The 15,396-nt window shown below is 35.7% G+C and overlaps 2 protein-coding genes across 5 annotated transcripts in view; both read right to left on the bottom strand.

Moving 5' to 3' along the window:
- GSK3B (glycogen synthase kinase 3 beta) overlaps positions 1-15,396 on the bottom strand; it is a 198,677-nt gene that overhangs the window by 78,840 nt on the left and 104,441 nt on the right. The window lies entirely within an intron of this gene.
- LOC132365423 (hypoxanthine-guanine phosphoribosyltransferase-like) lies at positions 11,939-12,719 on the bottom strand. The gene has a single exon (XM_059922148.1). The coding sequence runs from the start codon at positions 12,717-12,719 to the stop codon at positions 12,063-12,065; it is 657 nt and encodes a 218-aa protein (XP_059778131.1). The 3' UTR covers positions 11,939-12,062.

Genomic DNA, 15,396 nt, shown 5'->3' with positions numbered 1-15,396 from the left:
AACAAGAGTAGAGCATAGCTAGAGATTTAGGCAATAGCTGAAACTGTAAGAACAAGAATCACTCACCTAAGAAGAGTGTATACAGTAAGAGAGTGAGGAAAGGATTGAGTATAAGATTCTTGAAAATTAAGAACGAAACTTCCCTTAAGACATTAGGGGACAACTCAGCAATGAGAACTAAGAGGCATAAAAACGCAAGGAAAGACTAGCATCGAAAGATCCAAAGTTGAGTTTCAATAATGATGAGATGTGGAACAGCAAAGTGTTTCAATGGCAGGAAGGATGGGATTGAAAAGGCTGTTGGATCTGGTATACCATGGTTCAGTGACGGTGTTGGAAAGAGCAGTTTCAGAGCATGGTGCCAATAGCAACCAACCTCTACTGAGTTCATGAGTGAGCAGATGGCAGGTAAGAAATAGGAGGCAGTTAATTTAGCTTGTTCTTACAAAATCTCTAGTGGTGAAAGTAAGGAGAGAGCTGGGAGCTGGTAACTTGAGGGGAAACAAAAGTCAAAGAAAAAATTTAAATGTGCTTTTTGTTTGTAGTTTTTAGTGGCTAAGAGACCCAAATTTATTTGTATGCTGACTGGATAGAGATAGAAAAGTTTTAAGAAACAAAAGAAAAGGGACAACTGATGAAACAAGGTTCTAGAACATCACAAGAACAGGAAAACAAGAACACAGAGAAGTTATAGCGTGTAGTAATTAAGAGGCAAAGTTAGCATAAGTCACACAAACTACACGGAAGTCCCAACACTGCTACTACAAGTTATGTGACCACAGCAAGTTACTTAACCTCTTGAAGCCACAGTTTCCTGTAAAATAGTGCTAATGATGATACCTACTTTAAAAGATTGTCATGTGATTATTAGAAATAATCATACACAGCTCTTGAAGCATATTACCTGACACATAATACTAAATTTTAACTTTTATCATCTTTAAAAAGAAACGATACCACATTTTTTCCCCCTGTACATCTAAAATAAGTGATTAGGTGTTAGAAAGAATAAATAAAATGAATGTATGTCTGATGACCCTATTTCTTGTAAAATAAGAGATAGGTTATATGTAAAACTGAGGGTAGCAAAAGTAATGCTGAGGGCTAAGGGAAGAAAATTTCAAAGATCAAGATTTAGGTAAGAATTAGTTCCAAGTGAAGGTGAGGTCTGATAAACAGAATAAACAAATAGAAAATGCTGAACTGGTGTTGAAGGGGTTGCTGTGTAAGTAGAACCCGAGGAATGGTAAGTCTTGGGTTTTGGAAGGGTCATTAATACAGATGCCAAAATTATTCTTTTTTAACTATTATTTGATTACAAGGTTTCTTCATTTTAATAAATCACTTGACAAAGTTAATCACAATATATTTATAAATGACCTGGAGATGTGTATGGTAATTTAATTCATTTGCTAAATAATCATATCAAAAGTGAAGAATAAAAAGACTAAAAAATGAATACTAAGTTCAAGGGAGATTTCTAGTTGTAGGGCTACAAACTCTGTTCTTCCCTTGTCCTAATCAAATTATTGTAAATGATTTCCTTTATTAGGGGATGCAAGAACAAATGGCTAAACAAGAAATATAAATGTGTGAAGCCAAAATGTATAATGCAGTAAGAGGCAGTGGTTGGTAAATCAGATAGTACAAGACTTAACTAAAAGCATTCTAATTAAAAAAAAAAAAAAAAATTAACAATGTGCTTGCAAAATAAAACACATCAGAGGATAAATCTGGCAGTCAATTTACAATTTTCTGACTTTAACACAACCACCTAATATTGCCACAAACCTAGGAAGAATGGCTTAAAATGGAAGACTAAATATGAATTTAAAGGACTCTAGTAGTCTAGAATGCTAAGCCAAACCCACAACATAAAACTTAACAAAGATAAATATAAAACCCTATGATTAAAATCAAAGTATCAATTTATTATGTAGAATGACAGATTAAGACTTAGTAATTCATCTGGAAAATAAATGATAGGTGTAACTGAACAGAGCTCAAAAGGAATCAACATTGAGATGCAGCTAATGAAAAAATTTGATGCAATATTAGGTTACAGTAGAAGTATTGTGTTCAGATCAACAAAGATAATTCCACTCTACTTTGTACAATTCAGGCTTCATTTGATGTACTGATGATATCCATTTTTAGGCAGTATATTTTATTCATAATATTAACAAAACAAAACACATCAAAGGAAGGTTATCGAAACCATGTCTGCGATAGGTCAAATGTTCTCATTTATTATACTGTGAGAAATATGGAGGCTCAAATTATATTTGGAGCAGTACTTTGCAGATTAATATAAGCTTATCTTTCTGCTCAAATAAATTTTATTTATTCACTTCATTAACTAATCAGCAACTTGTCAATTTTCTTTAGCACCATAGAGGGGGTCTGTCCATTTTGTAAGTATAACTATCTCTCTGACATTTAAAAGTTGTCATTTTGACTATCTTCATTTTCTGAGACACTGGAGTTGTCTATACTCAAAGGCACTTTGAACAACCCTTCACTTCATGGCTCTGCACTTGTATTCAAATCAAATCCACTTAAAAAAATATATATATACAATTAGTCCTAAGACTGAAAACCGAAACTAACAACAAGTAATACTACCACCAATACCAATTTGAAATAAATGGGCTTAACATCATATTCTTTAAGTGCTCTTGTTAAACCTACAGATGTTCTGCTGTAAATTAAACAGCCTCAGGAGTAATCCCTGAGGGGGAAGTGCCCATTCCTAGGAAATGTCATCACAGCAGAGAAACTACTATTTTCACGTTTCCAAAGTAGCTTTGTTTGGAGGTTTACGTAAAAGATAATTCATGAGACTGAGGATACTAATATTTCAAGAAGAAAGAAGGATCAGGTTTCTGCATTTCTATCACTTGTAATTTTCTGGAAAATCTCAGGCCTGCCATTTTCTTAATGTAATCTCTCTCTTTTGAGTTAGCAAACAGAATGCCTGAATATTCACAGATTAGCAGTGAATTGTAAAAGCCAAGTATAAAAATACAACATAAAGAGTATCATTTAGCTGGAGATACTGAAAACAGTCTACTAACATAATGAGAAAGTACTAATTTCAGAGAACAGTTACTAGGCTTCCAAATTACATGATGTACAACTTCGGGAATATTTCTCTCAATGGTTCAGTTATCATTTTTATTAATAAACTATTCTCTAACTGCTGATAATCCCTCCTCTATGAACTCCACTCTAAAACTGTTCACTGAGTTAAGAAATTTGAATGACAAAATTTTGATCACACCTAACAAAAACTCAGCAAAAGCTGTGATAACTTCATCCATTGGAAGACAGACACTACTTACTATGAGATGCTCTTACCCCCAAATAATTTTTCAAGTCAGGGAAACAAAATTGCTTGAAGCTGCAGTTTTAAGTAGAACCATGCTAGCATTCTAAAAATTTGATGGGATGCAAAGCAGCATATAAGAGAACCCAGTAAAAAGACATCCAACAAAGTACCATGATAGCCCTGGATTCTCCTCAGAATTGGGTTTAGGGAACTTGCACTAGCAGAAAAACCTTCAAAGTAGATGCCTTTTCTCTGATGAATGTGCCAGGCTGGCTAAAGATGGAAATAATACAAACAGTAAAGTGGGTGTGGATTAGGAAAAAGAGAAACATTCTTTTGCTTGGGAGACTGAGGGAGGGAATGGGGAAAGAGATGAGAACCTAGCATACAACAATGATTATGGCAAGCTTCATCCTTATCTCACACCTTCAAAGAAAATAAATATCAAAATTACATAAAAATGTACCAGAAGAAAAGATGCTTGCAAATATTGTAGGGCAAAATATTTATAAGCTATTAAGGAAAATAATGCCAATCTGATTACATAAAAATGTAAAACATTTATACTGCTTTCAAAAAAACCAGAACAAACCAAATATATGACAATTTGGAAAAAAATTTTGCTTACACAAGACAAAGAACTAACTTGTTTTTGTTTAAAATGCAAATGAGACTTCCCTGGTGGCGCAGTGGTTAATAATCCACCTGCTAGTGCAGGGGACATGGGTTCGACCCCTGGACTGGGAAGATCCCATGTGCCGCGGAGCAGCTAAGCCCGTGAGCCGCAACTACTGAGCCTGCGCTCTAGAGCCCGCGAGCCACAACTACTGAAGCCCACATACCTAGAGCCTGCGCTCTGCAACAAGAGAAGCCACCGCAATGAGAAGCCTGCGCACCACAACGAAGAGTAGCACCTGCTCAATGCAACTAGAGAAAGCCCGTGCGTGGCAACGAAGATCCAACACAGCCAAAATAAATAAATAAATTTACAAAATGCAAATGGCTCTTATAAGTCAATAACAAAAGACTAACATTCTAATAGAAAAAAATGGAAAGGGGCACGAATACATGGCCATACAAATGGCAAACAAAAATGTAGAAAGATGCTCAACCTCATTCATAATTAAAGAAATACAATAAAAATAACAATCAGCTACCATTTCTTATATATCAAATTGGAAAAGAAAATTCAATCTGAGAAAACTAAGTATTGGAACGGTGTCACTGTCCAAAATGCACCATTATACACTTCTGGTGAATGTCCCAACTCTTGCAATCTTTTGGGAAGTCAATGGGCTAATACATTCATCCCAAAGTGAAGATGAACAGACACCCATTTCAACTCAGCAATGCCATTTCTAGGAATTAAGTCTATGAAAACAATTCCGTGTGTGTGTGCTTATGTATATGTGCATGCACATACACACAGATGATTGAAGATTTGTGAAAAGAAATTTAAAATAATCTATATGCCAGAAAGTAGACATGCTCAAAAACACAAACCAAAACAAAACTGAGGCCCACATTAATGGGGGTATGTCAAAGGAGAACAGATGCTAACTGCAAAGAGCTCCCAATAACCAAAGCAGGAACAATTTGATTAATAAAATATAGTATTAGATTGTAACCCAAAGTATAAAATAAATATGCATGAGTCCACACTGATATAAGTAAATAATAGATTAATAAATGGGGAAGAAGAGACAATCTTTCACGCAAAAGAAATCCAAATAGTTTATGTAGCAACTTTGCCCTTAAGGAAAATAACTCCCCTCTTCTTAGGTGTGGGCTATGGATAGTGATTTCCTTCCAAAGGATACAGCATGGAAATGGGGGAAAAAGAGCAACTTTACAGTGGAGAAAACTGAAAAATACAAGGTCAGCCAGGTAATCAAGATTAATAGCATGTCTTATTGATAGCACATACCCTTGATATGATGTGATGAAAATAGCACTCTGTGGTCTTTTTCCAAATAACCTATAGCCCTAGTTTATTATGAGATAAACATCAGATGAATTCCAATAGTGAGGCAGTCCACAAAATCTCTACCTAGTATTCCTCAAAACTGTCAAGGTCATCAAAAACAAGGTAAGTCTGAGAAATTGCCAGGGCCAAGAGGAGCCTAAGAGACATAATAACTAAATGCACTATGGTAGCTTAAACAGGATCATGGAAGAGAAAAAAGACATTAGGTAAAAACTAAGGAAATCTGGGACTTCTCTGGTGGTCCAGTGGTTAACATTCCACGCTCCCAATGCAGGGCACTGGGTTTGGTCAGGGAACTAGATCCCACATGCCTCAAGTAAGAGCTGAATAAGTATATAAATATTAAAAAAAAAAAAAAAACTAAGGAAATCTGAATAAACTATGGATACATAATAATGTTATCAATACTGGTTCATTAATTATAATAAACGTACCATACTAACATTAGATGTTAACAACAGAGGAAACTGGGTGCAGTGTCTATGCACACAGACATAAAGGCCATATTATTATGCTGTTATATTAACCTATGATATATGTGCTCATATATGCACATAGGAAATTCACCTCTGTGGAAAGGGATTTGGGGAGTTAGGGATTAGGGTAAAGAAGATTTTACTGTTGTTTACTGCCTTTCTGTGTTACCTCAATTTTTTTATAATATGAATGTAATAATATTTTAGTTTTAGTAAAATATTAAAATAACATAAAAACAAGGTAATAATTGACATTAAAAAGAAACTCTTAGATTCACATTTTCAAGCAGATGATAGTTAGCATCTTATTGCTGTTAGTAACATTTATAATTTATGAGGAGGTCTTGATAATTCATCCACTGCAGGAGTTTTACATTACCTATATATTTATTCTCTAGGTCACACTCCAATAAAAACGTCAGCATTTCATCAGTAAAAGTTTCATCCAGATTATCAATGTACCACTTTAGTAGAAATCACCATAAAATTTTAAGGAAGATACAAAACTGGCCTTATTTAGGCAACCTCTTTATTTAAGTGAATAAAATTTCTTGCTATCAATAATTTTCACACAGTAAGAAAGGCGAGAGAAAAAAAAGTGACGGGGGTTTATTTTGTAAACTTGGCCACGTATACACTTAGCTATAACTTTGTATACCATTTCTATATGTATGCCATTTCTGTAACAGGGTCTCATTTAATTTAAAACAACAACATAACAAGAAATCTTTTTCATATAGGGAGGCTGACCTTGACCCAAACAATTATGAACCCACTTTTACTTCCTCAGCTTCACCTCCCACTACTGTCCCCACACTCCCCTAACTTTATATACCTGAAATTTCGAAATACCTGTATCTCCTTACACAGACTATGCTGTTTAACTCCAACAAGCTTTTCAAACATCCTGGACTTCTAACTTGACACATACTTATTCTGCACTATTTATCAAAATAGCTCCTATTTGGCCTTCAAAACCCTGAATAAGCATCACCTCTCCTATGTAATTCCTTTGCTGACTCCTCTGGATAATTTATTACTTTCCTCCATCCTATTTCTGTTCATAGTACAAATAATTGTCTTTCCATGTATCATTTTGCAGTATTATTTCTCTTCTTGTCCTTCTTCAAACTCATTTAGACATATCTTATACTTTGTCTTTGTACCTAAAACACTACACAGTGCCAGTAAATTGAAATGAAGTAAACTTTACAATGTGAAGAGAATAGGAGGTTGGAAAGAACACAGACTTTATAGTTGAAGAATCAATGTTTGAAAATGGTTCCCATGGTTACTAACTAACTATATAACACTGGACAAATTCTTTAATCACACAAGACTCCAATATTCCCAGTGATAAAACTAACGAAATAGTACTATTATCTATCTAGAGTACTGTTATGATGCTTAAATGATAAAAATGCATTAAAAAAAGCACTTTATAAATCATAAAATTTTAAAAGAAAAATCTGTATTTTTATTCACGATTTAAGACATTATGTAATTCTACAGTTAACCAAAAGAATATCTCTATGAATTTGAATGTGATAAAAATTATATATAGGATATATTATATTTATTTGGTATATGTTTTATAAAGTATTAGTAAAAGGTACTAATTTTTTGTGTTTACTTAAAATATTTTTGGCTAATGAGGTAAACAGACATAGACGATTAGCATATGCTCAGTCATTACTTTTTAGTCTATCCCTCTACACTACAGTATGCACCCACTATAGTTGGAGGCCTCTTTTTATTCATCTTTTCTACCTAGAATAACGATTTCACTAAGTAGTCCACAAACAAAGTGTAGAAAATAGTAAGAGGGAGAGCAGGACTTCTGAAATAGCAGCGCAAGGAGTTCAGATTTTCTCCTCAGCAAAGCAAAATGATAAAATGATTAGCAAACAGTCGTGTAAAGTATCTGGAAATTGTTCTAAGGGTGCACAGCAAGTGAAGAAACAAATCTTGGTAAGAACTGCAAGACTCTATGGCATTTTAGCACAGACCTGCTCCTTTACCCTGCCATCCTACCTCCATGTTTGGGAAGGTCTACCCAGCACTCTTAAACCAGACAGCACCCTCTCCGCTCAGCAACCAATCAGGAACTATGGTTTCACCCCAGGAGGGAAAAGCTGCACCCCAAGTTGCAAAAGACTTATCCCAGCCAAGAGAACTGTGTCTCCCTTCCCCCACTCAGTCCTCACTAGTAAGTCAGAGAAGGCCTACTCCAGGCAGAGTAGGCTAGGGCCCCGAGAGCCTCATCCTCAATTTGCTCACAGGGAAGATCTACTCTGAGAGGGCCAACTTGTGAAGACCAGGGGCTGCCACTGCATTGTGCCTCCTCCAGTGCCCTACATAAAGTGGGGATGTTACTCTGGGAAAAGTGAGTTCTCACCCCAGTTCTAGGCCAGTAGAAAAGGGGTTCTGTCCAGAGGGAAAGGCAGGCTAAGTGCTCTGCTAAAAGAGACTATTTGCAATACAGTAGGAAGAACTCTAGCCTATAGGCGTTGCCTAAAAACAGTGGAGATCTTTGTGGAGAGCAATTAAGCGGTGGCTGGTAGGTTCGTAACACAAACAAGGCAAGGGAAGGCACCAGAAGTTTAATAGAAAGGACAGAGATAGCCAAGAAGAGCCTACTTGGGATTACAGTCATCTCTGGAGGTCGATAACAATGTGTACAGGTGCTAGCTGAGCAGCATGCAGGACAAACTTGAAGCATTCCCCAAGTTGCACACAGATACATCAACGTACAGCAGAAGCATCACTGGCACAAGGGGCTTACAAGCAACCTCTGACCAAACATTTGACTAAACAATAAACTACTCTGACTCAAGAGCAACTCCCAGGAAGTAAAATCACATTCATCCTGGCAGTCAAAAAGACTGTGAATGCCCAAGGCTGTACCCTCTCAGGAACAATCAGAGGGGAAAGTCCAAGCTATTAGTCCCTGGTTCAACATGTGGCAAAAAAATATGAACTCCATGAACTATGATAGCAGCACCCAAGCCACTCAAACATCCAATGGTTAAGGATAAAAATATAACTGGCTAATGGGACTTTAAGCACAGCCTCTGAACAATAAGTGACATTTAAAAGAGGAAAGATCTCTAATCAATAAGCTTAACTTCTAGCTTAAAAAACTAGGAAAAAAAAAAAAGGCAAAATAAACCCACAGGAAGAAAATAATAAGACTAGAACAGAAATAAATAAACTGGAGAATACAAAGGCAATTTAAAAAACTTAATGAAATCAAAAGTTGGTTCACTGAAAAAAAGAAATCAACAAAATTGACAGGCCTTGAGCTAGACTGACCAAGAAACATAAGAGAAGACTCAAATTATTGAAACCAGGAATGAGAGAGGAGACATCACAACTGACTTTAAAGAAACAAAAAGAATTTTAAGACAAAAGTATAAACTTTATACCAATAAATAAGATAATTTAGATGAAATGAACAAATCACCAAAATGGACAAAAGAAGAAATAAAAAAATCTAAGTACACCTATTACAAGTAAAGTAACTGAATTAGTAATTTAAAATTTACCACAAAAAGTGACCTGTTGTAAATGGCTTCACTGGAGAAACCTACCAAACCTTCAAAGAAGAATCAATACCAATTCTTCACAAAAATTTTCAAAAAAATAGAAGACAAAAACACTTCCTAACTCATTCTATGAGACCAGTATTACCCTGATACCAAAACCAAACAAAGCCATCACAAGAAGAGGAAAGAAAGAAAGATGACTAATTTATATTCCATATGAATATAGATGCAAAAATCCTCTAAAAAATACTATCCAGCAACATATAAAAATTATACACCACGACCAAATGTTATTAATTCCAGAAATGCAAGGTAGGTTTAGCATTCAAAAAATTAATGTAAAATACTTTATTAACAGAATAAAGGACAAAAACTCCCAAGAGATGGGGGAAAACCATTTGAAGAAATCCAACAACCTTTCATGATAAAAATGCTCAACAAACTAGGAATGGCAAGGAACCTCCTCAACCTGATAAATGACATCTACAAAAAACACAGCTAAAAATCACACTTAAAAATGAAGGACTAAATACTTTTTCTCTCTAAAATTGGAAACAAGACAAGGATGTCTGCTTTCATCTCTTCTCAATATCATGCTGGAGGTTCTAGCCAGGGCAGTTGCAAGAAAAAGAAATAAAAGGCATTCAAGACATTATATTTTGATAAAAGGGTCAATTCATCAAGAAGATATAACTATTATATAATATATTCACTAAACAACAGAGTTCCAAATACATGATGCAAATATTGATAGAAGTGAAGGAAGAAATAAACAATTCTACAACAATAGCTGGGAGACTTTAATACACCACTTTCAATAATGGACATCTAGACAGAAGAGCAATAAAAAAAATAGAGGACTTGAACAGCACTGTAAACCAACTGGACCTAACAGATATATATAGAATACTCTACCCCAAAACAGAAGAATACATATTCTTCTCAAGTGTACATGGGATGTTATCCAGAATATGTCATATGTTAGGTCACAAGACAAATCTCAATAAATTTAAAAAGACTGAAATCATACAAAGTTATCTTCTCCAACCACAATGAAATAAAACTAGAAATCAATAACAGAGGAAACCAAAAGATTCACAAATGTGTGGAAATTAAACAACACATTGTTAACAACCAACAGGTCAAAGGAAATTAAACAACACACTCCAAAACAAGAAAAATTAGAAAATACTTAAGAGATAAATGAAAACAAAAACACAATATACCAAGACTTATGGGAGGCAGCGAAGGCAGTACTCAGGGAAATCTACAGCTGTAAATGCCCACATTAAGAAGAAGATCTTAAGTCAATAACCTAACTTTACACCCTGAAGAACTAGAAAAAGAAGAGGAAACTAAACCTAAACTACTAGAAGAAAGAAAATAATAAAGATTAGACCAGAAATAAAATAAGAGAACAGAAAAAAACAAAAGATTCAAGAAAACCAAAAGTTGGTTCTTTGAAAAGATCAAAGTTGACAAACCTTTAGCTAGACTGACAGAGAGAAGACACAAATAACTAAATCAGAAATGAAAGTGAGGACATTACTACTGACCTTATAGAAATAAGGACCATAAAAGAATACGATAAACAACTGTGTGCCAACGAATTAGATAATGCAGATGAAACTGATAAATTCCTAGAAACACACCAATCACTAAAATGACTCAAGATGAAATACAAAAATCTCAACAAACCTGTATGACAAGTAGAGATTGAATCAGTAATCAAAAACTTCCCCAAAAGTCCAAAGCCACCTGGTTTCAATGGCAAATTCTAACAAACATTTAAAGAAGAATTAACAACAATCCTCTCAAAAGCTCTTCCAAAAAAATAGAAGACTAAAAAAAAAGAGTAAGTAAAGTGTTTAGGTTATAGTCATATAGTAAGCACCATATCAGTTTGGGCTATTATTACTATTTACTATTAGTATTACTATTTACTATTACTACTATTACTATCATACAGCAAAAGGCTATTTATTCTCTTCTAAAAAAGTTCTACAAAGTAGACACTGTAAAATCTCCCCTTGTTAATCATTACTAAGACATTTTTTTTCTTTTAAAGAGACCGCCTTTATTTTAAGGATTTTTACATTGAAGACTTCAAAAAGTGGTAGGTTTTTAGAACTTATTGACCTGTATTTAAAAGGAACTGTTGACAGAGATTCACCAGAAATAATCTGAAAAAGTGGGAAAATACAGTTAATACTACTGAAACCTACCAAAATAACTCCAGGACATATGGTTTATCCGACATAAGGATACCTCTAAATGCTGTCACCGATATGAAACTGACTGCTTCTTTTCTAAACACACAGTGGTATAATTAACAATATTCAATCACTTCTGTTCTTTCCTGAATATATAAAAATTAAAATACCAATTTAAAAACTAATATATTTTTCTCTTTCAATGTTTCTTACAGATACAATTTCAATATTTTCATTCAATAGTGGTGTGGTTTAAGAGACTTTTCATTCACAAGTCAAACAACAATCCACCCAAAGGGAACTGATAGTCTATAGGCTCATAGTGCAAATAAAGAGTTCAGGAATGCAGCAACTGACCTTTCTAAAGTACAAAACGAATAAAATTCTTAGAAGATACATGCAATAAGCTCTACTAAGCACATGGCCATAGAACTAGAACATCTGATAATTTTCCTGGTGATTTCAATGGGACTCCAGATGTTTCCAAACTCAACTTGAACTCTCATCTTAGGCTTTGTATTTTGCTTTTCCCATTTCGCTAATGACACAAACATGATTCAAATCCCTGAAGTATTCATTACAGTCAAGGGCACATCCTACAACAAACTTGTCTGGAATTTCAAATCCAACAAAGTCTGGTCTATATCCAACACATCGAGGAGTCTTTTTCACCAGCAAGCTTGCAACCTTGACCATCTTTGGATTATGCTGCTTGACCAAGGAAAGCAAGGTGTACATTGTTTTGCCAGTGTCAATTATATCTACAACAATCAAGACATTCTTTCCAGTTAAAGTTGAGAGATCATCTCCACCAATTACTTTTATGTCACCTGTTGACTGGTCATTATGGTAGCTCTTCAGTCTGATAAAATCTACAGTCACAGGTATAGATCTATCATTACTTCTGTTCAGTGCTTTGATGTAATCCAGCAGGTCAGCAAAGAATTTATAGCCCCCCTTGAGCACACAGAGGGCCAGGATGTGATGGCCTCCCATCTCCTTCATCACATCTCGAGCCAGCCATTTGGTCCTGTCCATAATTAGTCCATGAGGAATAAACACCTTTCCCAAATCCTCAGCATAATGATTAGGTATACAGAATAAATCTAGGTCATAACCTGGTGGATCATCACTAATCACGACGCTGGGGCTCCGGGTAGCCATAACGGAGCCGGCCGGGGCGCGGGCTGAGGGCAGTTTGGGGAGGAGGAAGCCGGCGGCGGGGCTGAGCAGGAGGCAGAGGCGCGGCGGGAGGCGGCGCCGCGCGGGAAAGCAGAGTGGTCTGCCCGAGCGCTCTTCCCCGCCGCCGCCTCTGCAGCTCTACTAAGACATTTTTAAGTGTTACATTTCTAACACACTGCTTCTAGAGAAATCTACATTCTATGCTAAATGGTATAGCAATACTACACAGACTCTGGACACACAGACTCTGGAGTTGACTCCTAACTTTGCCACTCTGTAGTTGTAGGACTCTTAGGTAACTTACTTAACTGTGACTGCCTCAGTTTCTTCTTCTATAAAATGGGGATAATAACCGTATACCCTTTCTTCACTGGGTTGCAGTGAGGTTTAAGTGTCTGGACGCATAGCAAGTGCAACATATATTTGCTATTATTAAACAATAATTTGTAAAATAGTAAGTTAATGTGTTAATTATATGCCAGGTGCTATGATAAGCACTTAGTAAACATTATTAAATTTTTTCCTTACAAAATCCCTACTGTACAGACGACAAGGGTTGAAAAGGGCTTACAAAGGTAAATATCTTGCCCTGTCATACTGCTATCAAGTGGCACAAATAGGATGCAAACCCAAATATTTCTGGACACAAAGCCAGAGCTCTTTACTTTTCAGAATGGATTCACCCCAACCTTTCCTCTCCAGGGCTAGTGACAAACAGGCATAATCAAGCACAGCATTCTTCTCCCTGATCCCAGAAGCACTGGTACAATCTTCACTTTCTGAACACAGCCCTCCACACAGTTACTCTCAACAGAAAAGTTGGTACGAGGAATAAAATCAATTTGCGAACCTTGCTATTTAAACTGTCTCTCATACAAATAGAGGGAGAGTTTTATTTAAGGAAGATAGCCTTTATTACTCAAGTAATCAATCTATGATGAACCACAGGTAAAACATTTTTACATGTAAGGCTACTTAGAGAAATATTTCTTACAGAAAACTATTAATTGATTTAAATAAAATTGAAAGCTCCTGTAAAAACAAAATATGATTTCCATACTCCTACAGAGACCCAGGGGTCTACAAAGGTGAGCCGCAACTCAAGGGAAGGTAAAGTCAGCTGGTCCCACATCCCAGTTTCAACCAGAACAACTTTGCTTTTTATCTATTCTACCTGTAGAACAGGGGTTCTTCATAAATTTCATTTAGGGGGAAAAAGGTTCTTATTGCTAAATATTAATACTAAAAAACACTATTCTCTAAGATACTTGGAATTCACAAAACTATTATAAGCCCAGACTGTTCAAAACCTTTAAAAAATTCCATTTCTCTCTGATCAAGGAGAAAGAGTACTATTTACTCTGAACTAAATCAGAGTTAATAAAATCTATTGGTTAACCTGGAGTATACTAATTGACTGCATAATGCTCCAGTTACTACAGCAAATACTAATAATTCCAACCAGAAGACTAATGACTAGGACTAATTTGGTCACATTTCTAGTCCCTGTCCTGACTAATTCCTCCTTCTTCTAGCTAAACTGGCTACTCTCTTCCACAATTATAGGCTGAAAGCTGATTATGTATAATTCCTAAAGAAAAACCGTCTTTAAAATGGCAGGGTGGAGCACAATAAAGAGAAGGTCACCCAAATAGGTATAACCATTCAGTCCAACTGTGGTCAGTGGAAATATTTGTCAAATATTACAGCGGTCCTACTTGAACCCAGAGCTGGAAAATGCTTATGGACAAAAATTATGATGAGACTTTTGGGTAGCTTAGCTACAATTCTAAAATTAAAAATAACAATAGGGGAACAGTTAAGAGTATTATGTAGTACAAAAACCCAGTGGAATATTACAGAACCAATAACTAAAAATATTATGAGGCAAAAAGGGAAAGCTTTTATGAGATTTTGAATACTTAACAAGGTTAAAAATAGTTATTCATACAACTATGTAGAACATGAACATATAGAATAAGATATGTAGTACTGAAGTCAAAAGCCAGGATAGTGAGTGAAAATTTTTCCTTTTTTAAAAATTTCCCAAAAAGGAGTAATAGAGGCTCAGAGAGAAGACATACCAAGAGAGAGAATGAGGAAGGCTCAGGACAGATGGAAATCCACACAAAAATGTAGAAAGGATCAAATATTCAAAGAGAGTAGGATGGGTAGAAACCCAACGAATGAGGGGTACAGAAACCCAGAGGAAGAGGTTGAAAAGAAGTAGCCAACAGAGAGAGAAACAGATGGACAGACACCAGAGTTAAAGAGGAAAAAGAAATATGAGGGGGTGCCACAGACCAAGAGAGTGGGACAGAAACCCAGAGACAGAAAGAGACAAAGAGCCCAGAGTGAAAGGGCCAGAAACCCAGAATGTGGACAGAGACTGAAGGAAAAGGAGATAAAAAGCTTAGAAGAAGAGAGTGATTGAAAATCATAGAGAAGAAAGAGAATCAGAGATGATGATGATGAGAGGATTACAAAATATTCCCATTTATATTTAAACATATCCACAGAACCTGACAAGAATTTCATGCCTATAATGATGAAACACTGAAATCTTCTCTTTCTCATCCTCACAATGCCATCAACTCATTCTAATTGCCTCCTCACACCTCCTTTAGGCTCATGTTCTTACCAGAGATCTCCTGCTCAG

The sequence above is a fragment of the Balaenoptera ricei genome, chromosome 4 (assembly GCF_028023285.1).
Source record: "Balaenoptera ricei isolate mBalRic1 chromosome 4, mBalRic1.hap2, whole genome shotgun sequence".
Classification (NCBI taxonomy): Eukaryota; Metazoa; Chordata; class Mammalia; order Artiodactyla; family Balaenopteridae; genus Balaenoptera; species Balaenoptera ricei.
This window is presented reverse-complemented; position numbering and strand designations above follow the sequence as displayed.

Bases quoted from the DNA above. Each gene is read 5' to 3' on its own strand.
- LOC132365423 (XM_059922148.1), bottom strand. From the start codon at position 12,719: ATGGCTACCCGGAGCCCCAGCGTCGTGATTAGTGATGATCCACCAGGT.